At 37.9% G+C, this 13,434-nt stretch overlaps 1 protein-coding gene across 6 annotated transcripts in view; it reads left to right on the top strand.

Moving 5' to 3' along the window:
* Nucleotides 1-13,434, top strand: part of LARS2 (leucyl-tRNA synthetase 2, mitochondrial) — a 97,744-nt gene that overhangs the window by 73,029 nt on the left and 11,281 nt on the right. For all 6 annotated transcript variants that reach the window (XM_042043275.1, XM_042043273.1, XM_042043274.1 and 3 more), the window contains 5 exons: nt 4,699-4,802; nt 5,961-6,143; nt 8,788-8,957; nt 9,957-10,034; nt 12,059-12,170. In XM_042043275.1, the coding sequence (XP_041899209.1) occupies nt 4,699-4,802; nt 5,961-6,143; nt 8,788-8,957; nt 9,957-10,034; nt 12,059-12,170 (647 nt within the window). The remainder of the gene's footprint in view (nt 1-4,698; nt 4,803-5,960; nt 6,144-8,787; nt 8,958-9,956; nt 10,035-12,058; nt 12,171-13,434) is intronic.

Here is a 13,434-nt window from a genome sequence, read left to right as displayed (position 1 = left end):
TGTCCTGGGTTGCAGTGTATTCTATTACCATCCTCAGGAGCCGTTGAAACCAGGTGGGGCAGTGTTTCCTTGCCTCCTCCCCCCAGACTATCTTTCTGTTAATGGCCCATCATTGTCCTGCCGCCTGACTCAGAGATAACTCCCTCCGGACTATCTCCTGTTAATGAGCCTAATCAACACTTGGCCTCATGACTCGTTACCCCATTGTGAGATGCTCCACCCAGAGGGAGGAACCAAGCATCCCATCGTGGATATAATCTGAGGCTGAACACCAGAGACACCGGCTTCCCACTGGATTTCCAGAGGACAGGAGCTACACAGCCACCATTGGACTTCCTGAGGAAGAGCAGACTGTTTTACTACAGGATCACTGCTTCAGAGGACTGCAGCCACCATTCTACCAGACTGCTACCACCACCCTGCCTAACAGGGTGTCAGGTTGTACCTTGACTCTGTCAGTTTGACAGTGTTTTCTTTTACCTTTTTTCCCCCCTTTTCTTTAATTTCCATTAAATTGTTATTCTGACTTAGTGCCTCCCACTGGTTTGTTTTCAAACTAGTACAATGAGGCATGGTCTTTCATTTTATTTTTTAATGTATTGGACTAGAGACGGTGGGAAAGAAATGCTGCTCAATTTCTCAGTAATGACAAGGCAGAATAAATGGTACCCTCTGGGTATTCATACACGTGATATCAGATTAAGCTCAAATTGATGTCAATTTGTTCTAGCAGTCTGGTCTGTAAAATGCAGTGCTTCTATAAATAATTCACAAGCCAGCAAGCCCTCTCAGCTGTGACCACTGCTGGGAGAGGGGCCAGGTAGGCAGCTGGGGCCAGAAAACTCCTCCTCTATTCCAGCTTAATCCACCATGGCGAGAGTGTGCGGACGCACTCAGTTACACCTGCTCAGCTGTGCAAGTACAAGTTACACAGAATTTGGCTCTCCCCTAGACTTCAGTAATCAGTTCTGTCAGATGAACAATTGGAAATGGAATCTAGCACATTCTCCCTGAAGGATTATAAAGCAATAAAAAAGTTCATGGTTGCCATTAAGTCAGCAGGTTTGACTCTGATAGAGAGCAAATCTGCTGAGTAAGAAGGCACTATTTTCACATAGCTGAGTTACAGAATAAAAGAAGATTTCTGTGACAGAAATAGCTTATTCTGTGAAGGAATGATGCTACAGCTTCTCTGCATTCATTTAGGACCTTATCACTAGTGCTGATTTTAAGCAAAAGCACCCAGCTGTTAACTGTGTGAAATCTTGAACATTCAATATTGTTTTGTCTTTTTTTTGCCTAAAATTATCAGCTTCCACATCCTTCAGTCACCTCCACAATATCGCACAGCTATATCTAACATCAGGTTTCACAACCCCCTGGACTCAGCTGATAGTGACTGACCTAGTCTTGTCTTCACTCCAGGGCACAGCACTTGGGCTCTCTCAGCCTTTCTAAAGGTGCAGGGTGCAAATAACATGCAGTGAGCTCCCTTGCTAGGGCTATCCCTTCTTCTGAATTCGCTATTTTATCACTGTGGCAGGCTCCACAGAGTTCTTCCAGCCAGGTCATTTGTAATAGGATTGAAAGTCCTGCTGTTCACCCTGCACAGAGCAAAGCAAAGAGCATGAGGGCACAGCACTGAATTCCTGGTCTGTCAGTCACGCTTGCCCTGCCATCCATCGCATGGTCCTATACAGAGAGATCAATCTGTCATAGAGATGAACTTGTATATGAGCATTAAAAAAAGAAGATGGATTACACACTTCATAGCTAGCACAGCTGATCCGTCTCAGAGGTGTCAGGCACACTTTGCAGGTGGGACATACAGCACAATCAAAAGCTGTAATACAGCCAAGGTCTCAGTGCGGATACTCCAGCATGAGCACCAACAAACAGGCAGGTGAAGGCCTATCCCGTTCCAGCATACCTACAATGTGAAATGTGACCAAGCATTCAAAGAAACCCCAGACACCTCTTCTGTGCCAGAAATGTCAGTGTGTCTGAAAATGGCTTAATTTCATTATTCTTGGTGTTTTGAATCAGGAGGTATTTATGATGCCATGACCGGGTGCTGCAGTATTTAGGTCAGGTTTGCATCACCCCTTCTGTGCTGCAGCCCCTTGGCAGTTCCTTATGTAGCCAAGAAATGCATCCCTGCCTTTGAAGGGGCATGTTTGAGATGTGCAGTTTTATTGACGTGAATTCAAGTGTAACTCTGCATGTGAACATGAGGTGGAGCCACCACAACACTGCCAAAATCACTGCGCATTCAGCACAGGGCTCAACTGGTTTACAGCCCTGTGTTTAGTAGATGGGCTCTGGCTTTCTCATTTTGGGCATGTCTCCATACTCCTGTGGTCTCCCACTAGGAACACATGGTTGGTGGTTTTTCCCCATACTTGGTAATGTATTTTGTATTGCATTTTTGTAGCCTCTGTCAGCATAAACAAAAACAAAAAATGCTTGTTCCTGCATCCAGCTTTTAGTAACTTGGCATATGATCTGAACTAACTCTTTGTCATTAAAAATAAGTGTTCCTTGAAAAATCACTTCCAGTGGAGAGCCCTATCTGATTTGGATGATCTGGCTACCTCATTAGCTTTATTTTAGATAGCAGGAAGTGTAGCTATTTTAATAACTGTTTGAGATCTTAAACAGACTGAAGTACTGAATGACAGGGAGGGGATTTTTTTTTCTGTGGTGTAATGTCTCTAGTTTGTAGAAGAAGTACACTAAACTGTTATATCCTGAAGCATTTTCCCACCATTATTGTTGATAGGGTTACAAAGTTTTTGTTCCAAATTTTCACCTTCTAATTCACTTGGATAATTTATAATACTTTTAAAATATTTTAGATTATTTTTGCATCCTATTTTAAAATCATTTTTCTTGGTTTTGCTTTCTAAATTGGACTTCAATTCTCATTCCCTTAAGTTCCTTTACTTCTAAACAAGATTTTTCAGTCAACCTCTGAAATATTTAGAAAATACTTACAGAGATGCTTGAATTGCTGCTCTTAACATTGTTGATAATACCAGGTGGCGTGGCAGAGACTCATACTTCTTTGTGACTGTGTGATACATCAATATGTGCCAGTACTTGTAGAATATTTATAAGTATACAAAATATGCAAGGAAGAAAACTCATGTTCAGACTTGAACATGTTGGAGATAAAATATGAAGCCTGTCACTTTCTCTCCCAGTTTAAAGTTTTGTTTTCAAATATCTCCTTACTTTGGAGTCATCAAAAGTGTTTAAAGCCTAGTACTTGGAAGATATCTGCTTTAGTGTGGTAGAAACATGCCTAATTGTTATATAATTTAATAATACTCTAATTGCATTATTAAATTACTTTGTTTTAAATCATGAGATAAATTGTCATGTAATTTATATTTCTTAATAAGGTAAAATGCTATATTAACTCCTTAACAATGAGTCATGTTTTGGGTTATGACTTTTCCATACATGTGGTTTTACTATTTCTTTTTTAGATGGGTATACTCTGGCTTTAAAAAAAAATAAGTCATTAGGAGTAATATATCCTTTTTACATAAGTTGTTTTGTGCACATTTGAGGCCTCGTTGGGTAGAAGTGCAGAGAATTTGGATTGTTTAATGTTGAGCACACGTCAGCATTAGGAGGTGCAAGTCAGTATTAACCAGTGCTGATGATCACGTCCTCCAAAAGGTTGGTCACTGATGTCCCTGTGTTGGAGGATCCCATGAGAAGGCTTCCAGACTGTGTATGCCTTCTGGGACTGGCTCCATACCTCCTTCCCTGTCCCCTGCTGTTCTTGAGGCTGTTAGAACTGCCTCACTTTCCTGTCCTACTAAGTGGGAATGGAAAGCTTTAGGGATTAATTTTGTTGCCTTTTCTTCAGTGAAAACAGTGACAGACGTGTGACTCAATGCATTAGAAATGCAAGATCATTAAAGGAGGGGGCCACAATAATGTATCAACCAGAGCAGTGTTTACTTAGAGTTTATTTCTTGCTGAGTGCACCACTGCCCTTCAAGGCTCTTTTTAGCCCTATTGTATACTCATTTCATGAGAGTTTACTCTCCCTGATGTAAATTTTCCTAGAAAACTAAGGTGCTACAAAATTGATGCACTGAGATATGAACTTTTCAGCATTGCCCTTTTTCTAGTGTACTCTTTCATACTAGCCTTCCTGGCTAGTTCTGCAAAGGGACAAGGCATGTGGGTGGTTATGTTAGAGAAACTGTCTTATCTGTTTATAGAGAGAAATGTGCAACAACATTGATTTGTTCAAAATCCTGTGCTCCTCAGAGAGAAGCTAGAACTAAATATTTGTAAGACAATGAGGTCAGGTACTTGAATGCTTTTATACAAGAGATTTAGCTTGAAGTTAGGGAAATTGTACTGTTGGCCAAGAAACTTCTGTGTATTATCCATATGCTAATTTAAAAAGTGATGTTAGAATAACTTAGTACTAAGTCAGGGTACTAGAATGTGAGCAGAATGCAAATAAATACTTACACTTGCCAGACAACCACCATGAATAAATGCACAAAGTACTCTTTCTAAGGTAACAACTATTTATGTATAGTCAACTTGAAATTCTTGTTTCATTAAAAAATTGTGCCTGATTGGGTCAACACCTGAGGCTTATCATAAAGTATGCTTTTGAAAGCTCTTTTCAACAGAGAAGTTTCTTTTTCCTTCCATCCTTAGGGAGCCTTTCCATAAGCTCTTGGTTCAAGGTCTTATCAAGAATCAGACATTCAGACTAACAACAACAGGCCAGTGTTTGAAGAGAGAGGAGGTTGATCTCACAGGTAAGAGAAACTGCATGGGAAAATCAGCATAGGTGCATCCCTAAAGCCAGGGACTGCTTCAGTGTACAAGTCTCAGTGCTGGGAAAATTTGGAAGAGTAAATGAATCCTTCGAATGTTTAAACTGGAGAGCAACTTCTGTGAGTTTTGGATTTGTACGCGCTGCTGAGTGCACAGACATCCTACTAATCCAGCAGCTTTTAATTGCATCCAAATGCAGAAATGGTGCTGTGGTATTATTTTAACTCCCGTGTAGTCCAAAAGATCAAAAGTCAGTTTTGTTAAGACAGTACTCAGCAGCCTGCTGAATGGAGCCAGTTAGTCCCAGCAAAGAGACAACCTACAAAAACATCATGGCAGAACTAGTACAGGTGCAGGTGTATTCAGTAGATATTAGGAATGTAAAACTTGTAGGAAACAGTGCTGTTTCTCAAACTCTTTCCAGAGCCTTCACTGCATAAGCTGGACCAGCAAGTCATTGCTATGGCACATGTAGCAACAAAAATGGTTTGGTCATGTTTGCTTCCCTTAAGCATTCCTCTCATACATCTTTGTTTTCACTGGATACAAACCCTGTAAGTCAGTTAAAAATCAACCAACCAGCCCACCCTCTTAAGTTTTGCCACTCTGTTATCCTATTTTCTTCTAGAAAAGATTGACCTCTTTTTCAGTGTAAATGCCCCATTCTGTCTCTGAATTCAGGCAAGAGAAAGCATGCTCTTTTCAGGATAACTGACTGCAATTGGAACCTATAAATCTGGTATTTGTAAAAGCTAAGTACAGGTCAGAATTGTATCCAATCAGTACAGCTATCTAGGAAGTTTATTTAAATGTCGTGGTTATAACAAAGCTTAAATATCAGGAGCTGTCAAGGCAGCACTTAGGATGCATGCCTGATACAGCTTCCAAATGGTAGGAGACTTTTTGTCATGATGTGATGGAAGCGTTAGGATATTACTGGTGTTAAAATGTTGACATAGGAAAAATATGGGAAGGAAGAGAGTGTTTGAAATGGGTGGTATTCCTCTTTAGGCTGTTTTGGAAAAAAAACCCAGAACACTATCAGTAGTTGTTTCTTCTCATGCTTAGGTAACAAAATTAATTGCTGTTACAAGTGAGCAAAATTTGTTTCAGTATTTTTTGTATGTCTTAATATTTAGGAACTGAACCAGTTCACCTGAAAACTGGTGAGAAGCTCCAAGTTTCTTGGGAAAAAATGAGCAAATCTAAGTACAATGGAATAGACCCTGAGGAAATAGTGAAAGAGTATGGCATTGACACCCTACGTCTTTACATTCTGTTTGCTGCTCCTCCAGAACAAGACATTTTGTGGGATGCTAAAAGTAAGTCACGTTGCTTCTGTTGTTTTTGTTGTGGGCTTGTTTCTTTTTTCTCAAGTATTATATTTTAAACACAAAATTAATACAGTTCTTGATGCCCGAGTTTTGGAAAAAATGAATTTAAAATGTATCATAAACAGATTTTATAATAAACAGTTTTGCTTGTTTCTTTTAAAAGAGAGGATCACAAAGCTGTCACTGAGAGGCAAACTTGCAAGATTATTGCAAGCAGCTTACCTCTAATAAGCTAAAAGCACATATGAAAAGTACTTCTTAAGTTGTATTTTCTTCTGAAAACTTGGACCTCATTATCTTTTTTTTAATTAGCAATGATTGATTAACTGAAAATTATTTTTCTTTATAATCTGTTTTTTCTGGTCATATCAGATCACAGATACAACTTTACACTATTTTGTTATTTGCATTTATTAACATGCATGCAGTGGCTTTTGTAAGCTGGACTATGAAATACTTTTCAGAAGAATCTCATTAGAAGATAATCAGAGTTCCTAGTAATTAATATTTCTAGATATGACATTTTTATGAACTTACTTCTTGAATAAGTTAAGAATTACCCTCCTGTGCACTTATTTACTCCTATCATGCAATTCCTCATACTGACAGGTCTTAAATTCTTTTATCTACTGTGGTTCATACATTTTAATGTAGTCTTATACATTCATTTACATTTCACTTTCTTGTTGCATAAGGCTTTAAAAAGACACTTCACACCTGGTTTCAAGAAGTGTAGTTCTTCATTCTTTCACGTGTTAAGTTCTTACTACTTAGTTCAGCCTGAACTAAACTTTATTTCAGTTGTGTCTGCCACCCTTTATATTCATGTGTGTTCCTTTATATATTATTGCACTACTATATGTACTGGAGGAGTGGGCTTTATGAGTTCTCAGTCAGCTTTCTGTCACCATCTAATCACAACAGTAGAGAGCTAGGCATTTGAAAAGGTCTCTTAAAAAAATGAATCACTTAGAATCAAGCCTTAACAGCTGCATCCCGAACACTACCCAGATACACAATTCCCTCTGAGGCAGCTAATTTGGTGATGCACAATCTTTTTGCTGTATTTTTTGATCTTGAAAATGGAATACTTAAATTACCGTGGGGATAGTGTGTACCAAATCTTAGTTGCAAAGTATACAAAAGCTTGGTGATTAAATGTTTTGTAAGAAAGTAAAGCACATGCGGTTATAATGTTGGCAAAAATGCATTTAGTCATTAAAGCCAACCTGTTTACCACTTGAGAAATACAAAGATAGATTTCAGGGTCATTTCATGTTAAAGAGTATTGGAAAATGTGAACAAAAGGAGATTTTAGCAGCCTAAAGATATTTCCAGGGGAGAAGAAAATAGAAAGTTAGGTGAAAAGCATCTCTTAAATCTTTACACTTTGGTCTGAATTTCTTAATGATAACAAAATTATGAATGTTTAAATTAAAGAAATCAAGTAGGTTGTGTTGGGTTTGACCTTGGACTAGATGTCAGGTGCCCACCAAGCTGCTCTATCACTCCTTGCTTTTCAGTTGGACAGGGGGAGAAAAGTACAGCAAAAGGCCTGTGGGTTGTGATAAGGACAAGGAGATCACTCAGCATTTGCCATCATGGACAAAACGGACTCAAATGAGAAATTAATTTAATGTATTACCAATTAAAATTAGAGTAATGAGAAGTAAAACCAAATTTATGCCTTCCCCTCACCCCCTCCCTTTTTTCCTGGGCTCAACTGTCTCTGTCATACATGGGGGAAACTCCTAGAAGCTTCCCAGAGAAGCCATCCTTGCAGCCCGTCACTACCAAAACTTTGTCACACAAAGCCATTAGAGGAAATTCTCTCACTCAGAAAATATTAGATACTGGTTCTCAGTTGTCATGATCCTTCTCTTCACTAGATTTGTTTTGATAGCCTTTTGGTGATTGCCCTCCAGGCTAGATTCCTCGTCCTTTCAGTGGTGTACATCAAGGCAGGGTCTCGCATCATTCTCTCCTGTGGTGTGAGCAGCCATGGAGTAGGACTGATGCCTTCAGGGTCAAGGTGAACACAGCTTCACAGTCTCCCATCCCAAACTAAACTGCGTCAAAAGAGGGTACCAAGGATCAGAGCCTGTACTCATTAGCACAGTAGCATCTCTGTAGCAACAGAAGTATACATACTATCTAAAATCTAGTTTGAAAGAAACTTCTCAGTTTGAAACAAATGTGTGTGCATACTTGTAAATATATATACATATATGTATGTATGTATGTATGTTTGTATTCTGCCATGAGTTCAAAAAATTAGAGCTTGTACAACTCCTTTCTGGAGTCATTAAAACACCAGATGAGCATTCTAGCATTGGCATAACATTGGGTTATTTTACAGATTTTAGCAAATATTCTGTGCTGTATTCTTGCTATATATATGTTTTAAAGTCATTGCAGAAAAATACTTTTATCTTGCAGGTTTTTTTCCGTTAGAGCAACTCAGCATTACTTGTAAAGACATTTTTAATTGCATTGATATCTTTTATTTAAAATAGAGAGGTTTTTTTAAAAAAATGTTCAACTCCAGTGTTCTGTTCCTGCTTTTCTTTAAAGTTTTGGATTCTTTGCTTGTAACTGACATTTGTCTCTGAAAATCTTTCATTAATCTCAGCTGATGCCATGCCAGGTGTTCAGAGATGGCAGACGCGCCTCTGGGCTCTTGTAACCAAACTTATTGAAGCGAGGACTTCAGGAACCATGCCCAATCCTGAGCTTCTGAATAAGAAAGAGAAGGCTGAAGCCAGAAAGATCTGGGAGCAGAAGAATCTGGTGATTTCTGAGGTTAATAGAAACACTTACATAGTTTTCAAATGACTAAATAAGTTGTTTCTTATGCTAAAACCATATGTTTGACTTAGAGAGCCAAAAGCTTTTTCCCCAGATGAGTAGCTAAATTTTTTAAAGTGAATTATTCTCTGTGTAAATAATTTTTACCTATCTACAAATTTTGTGGAACAGAACTTACTTAAAGGATGTATGCCTCATTTAAGGAATGAAATGTTATGACATTAAAGTTTTGTCAATCAGGGGTTTGAGTAACTGCATTTCAAGCAACAAAACTGTAGGTGGGTTCTGTAGGTTACCCTAACAAAAGCTTTTGATCTCTTTGCTTCATACCTCATTATCATGCCTGCTGTTTCATATAGAATGAAAAAAGCCACTGGTGAAAATATATTAGCATAGCCTTGTAAAAAATACTGAAATGGTTGTTCATCTCTGGTTATGTGTTGTCTCCTGCTGTGATTAGTATCAATTCAATTAATCAAGACTCAAAAGGAGACATAAATACCTGCAAAATTCGCTTCAAGTATTTTCTATAGATAAAAATTTTTGCCATTTTAATCCCTGCTGTGAGGGATATTCCAGATCATTTAACGGACTTAATAATTCTAATCTTGTAATCTATGAACAAGCTTTCACCAGTATAAATGGATTTACAAGAGAGAAGGCCTCTTGTAGGGGCAAAGGGAATATATTTTATTAAAGGAAGTAAGGGGTGACTAATGCACATTTTTCATAGCATTGATTGAAGCTTTTTAAGTCCTGAAACAGAAAGGAAGTTAACCAGTTGAATTTTTATATGATTGTTATTTTCCCATACACACATATGATTGCACATATGATGTGTTTGCATACCAAAATGATTTTCACGGAAGAGGTAAGATGCATGTATTTCACAAATTGAAATTGATTATCAGTTATGTTTTTCATTTAAAAACCCAGTATTCCAAGTTTGAGAATTTTAAGTAATTAATGACAGACCTTTTCTTCTAATACAAGGTAACTGAGTACTTCACAAAGGATCATTTGTTCAATGCAGCTATTTCCCGATTGATGAGCCTCACAAATGTACTCCATGTAAGTATGTGATATTAATTAAGGTATTTTTCTCTCAGCCTTCCTGTCGGTCTTTACACGAAGCAGTAGCTGCCTGAGCTATAGCTCCAGCTGTCTGTAAGTCATTAACTTCATAAACAGTGTTACTAAGTCAAGAGCCTAGTTGAGTTACTCAGTTCAAATGCAGCATGTTCTAGTATCACTGTAACCCTGAAATATAAACAGTTTTGCAGGAGGAGCTTGATGGTATTAGATCCACTAGATTCTGATGTTTATGTCTGCATCCTGTAATTTCAAGAGGATACATTTTGTTTAGTTCTGTTCTTTGTTCTCTTGATTTTAGCCAAGTTGCGTAGGTAGCTAGGTATAGTAGTACATTTTAGAGTTACCAAACATTCTGATATAAAAAGGGTTATTCTTTGCAAGGAAAATCACACATAGTCAATCCTCAATGACAGCTTACACTGCTGAACTTAAGTTTTAAGATTTTTTATTTAGATTATGTTGTTTATTAGCCAGTGGTGATAGATGAAATATAATAAACTATTATCATTATTTTTGTTACTACTCTTAGATCTGGTTGAGCAATCCTTCAGGCATATAATGGTAACCTGATATAGACCAGAAATGAAATACAATTTTGAAAGTTTCAACTTCTTTGTTGAAATACCATTTTATACCGTATGGATTCCAAGGAGCTTATTGGCAAAATCAAGGAATTTAACAAAAAGTTAAGTAGGTTTTGCATGGATACTGTATTGAAACAACTTAAGTCTGGGATCCTGTGTGATGTTGCGAAGGTAACACACAGTTCTTTATCTCCAACTCAATGACTCATAGGCATTTGGGGCTAATGGAAGGTGGAATGAGCGTTAAAAAAAAATAAAGCTCAGTGTCCTACAGACAGCCAGATACTTGAACACTGATGTATTTCTTGAGCAAAGAAGTCAGTGCAGTATCTTTGAAGAACAAGTTTCCGCCTAGAATGCTGACACTTCCTCTTTTGCTCCCAATTGAAAGGAGAAAGTGGAAAGGTGGGCAAGGATTAAACATTGAAAGCAGGTAGTAGTTACTAAAACTTACCCAAATATAGTTTGCTTATCACTGTAAGTGATAAGAAGATGCCCTCTGACAACATTTGCGGTCAAGCAAATCACTGGTTTTGGACAATTTTCTAGTTGATGACAATGTGTGTTCATCACATCAAGTAATTCTCATAAGCTGACATGTACTGACATTTTTTTGTGCTGTTTCATTAGAGGGATAGATTACAAAATAATTGCAGCAACTGAATTTACCTTGGGGTGTAATCTCTTACACAGACAAAGAAAGAAAAAGTTCCTCTGATTACTTTTAGTGCTGTATCTTTTCTTTTAAGTTTTCTGTAAGTTAAGTTAAATGGAGAAATTAAGTTCAAATTTTGTCAGTCAAGTACCTTTTGCCAGAAATTGAACATTTTCTATACTAAAGAAGCCAGACACTTTACTAAAATAATGAGAACATCAAACTGTAGAAGACTTCACTGTCCTTTCATTCCCAAAGCTTCCTTCAGCTCTAAAACCTTCACTTTCTCACTAAATTCAGCTTTACTTTTACCACTCAGTGATCCTGTGCAATTGAACCTTGTCCAAACAAAACCTGTGTTGCATTCAGCACAGTTTGACTGTCATAAACAAGTGCTTCACCTCTTCTCAGCTCTGGTTTTGCCTAAGATTGCACTTCTAGAAAAGGCAGCACTCAAAATGATTTTGAGGGCCACTCTTCTCCACATGAGTGTGTGTTCAGAGTTCTATGCTAGAGCAGAACCCCAAGGACCATCAGCCACTTTAGGATTAGCTTCTAAATGTTAGAGAGCACTCTGTGACCAAGAGTTGTGATTTTAATTCTCCATTTTCATAAGTTTCCAATTTATTGTGAAATTATGCTCTCCTTAGCATAGACATTGATTTTAGGTTTTATTACTACATTTTCTTCTTAATTAAACTACTTTCCCCCCACCTCAGAATGTTAATAGTTTGTTTCTTTTTCTTTGTCTTTTCGCTCAGCAAGCTCCTCAGCCTCTTGTTCTCCACAGCACAGAATTTGAAGATGCTTTGGCTTCACTCTGCATTATGGTTGCACCTATGGCTCCCCACATTGCATCAGAGATGTGGAAAGGTATTTATAAACTTTATATAGATGTTCCAGGAAAAAGGACAAGAAATTTGCAAAAATATCTCTCACTCAGTACATGTGTCACTTATCTCTGAATTCTTCATCTAGCTTGTCACCTTCTGTCATAATTGTTAAACAAACTTGAACCTTGTGGCATTCCCACATCTCTTTTCTCCCTTTGGTTTCTTTTTCCTTGAATACAGATGTGGATTTCTTGAAAGTAGGCAGAGAAAGGGAGAAAGAAGAAAAATTCAAGACAGTACTTGCGTGAGGAATTCATATGTCAGCTGCTAACTGCTCCTGAATATGGATGAATATGGATGGCATTATTAAGAGCTGAACACCAGGACAGAAACAGCCCTTTTTCAAATAACATTTTCAGAGTCTTTTTCAAATAACTGTTTCAGAGTCACAGGTATTTTCTTTCAGGAATTCAGGCAAAGAGAACCATATCAGAGGGCTGGATACTAAAAGGACTAAAGGAGTGTTCAGTAAAAATCCTACTCTTTTAGAATCCTCCAGAGACTGAGGGACACTATGCTGTAAATTAACCTGCCATGGAGAATGGGAATGGTAGATAGGATATCTTTTTTAAGACCTGTCACAGTTGTACAGGTCTGAATACCAAATGGGCTAAGTTGCATGGTGCTGATACAGTTAAAGCCTGTGAAATAAGGGATATGCATGCCAGAGTTCAGCAGCTGATTTTAAGGTTTATTGGGAACAGTCCTAAGATGCACATGGGAAGATAGAAATATATTCTGCATTGTGGCTGGCCACAAACTGCTGTGTGGTTTTGGACCTAATGTTAGCTTTTGGATGCTGTTTTAATGGGTTTATTTTCAACGGTCATCCCAAAAAACATTACACATTCAAGTGTTTGCAGAGCAGTGCTACTAATCTGATTATATTTCAATATTGTGCATGGCCCTGTAATGTTAATTGCCAAGGAAAGACTGCTCTTGTTCAAAGCAGTAACAAAGAGGCAGAGCCTATAGAAACAAGATGATTCGGTGGGGAGAGTGGGATAGGTTTTTTGCATGTGTTTTCATTTCCAGTGATTTTAAAATGTCTTAGTAGAATACTAAGAATATGTCTGGAATAAAAGGTGGCATCAGACATGATCCATCTGGTCTTTTACTATGACATGCCATCTAATTAAAAGAATACTGAAGAAAAGTAATTAGCATGACTATCTTCCACAGTGGCAGATGGAGGCAGAAGAGATCCTAGATAATTACTTATACATACAGTGCCTTCTGAACTT

Source organism: Corvus kubaryi, unplaced genomic scaffold (genome assembly GCF_017639235.1).
Source record: "Corvus kubaryi isolate FWS band 111438036 unplaced genomic scaffold, C.kubaryi_AGA036_p1.0 37398, whole genome shotgun sequence".
Lineage (NCBI taxonomy): Eukaryota > Metazoa > Chordata > Aves > Passeriformes > Corvidae > Corvus > Corvus kubaryi.
This window is presented reverse-complemented; position numbering and strand designations above follow the sequence as displayed.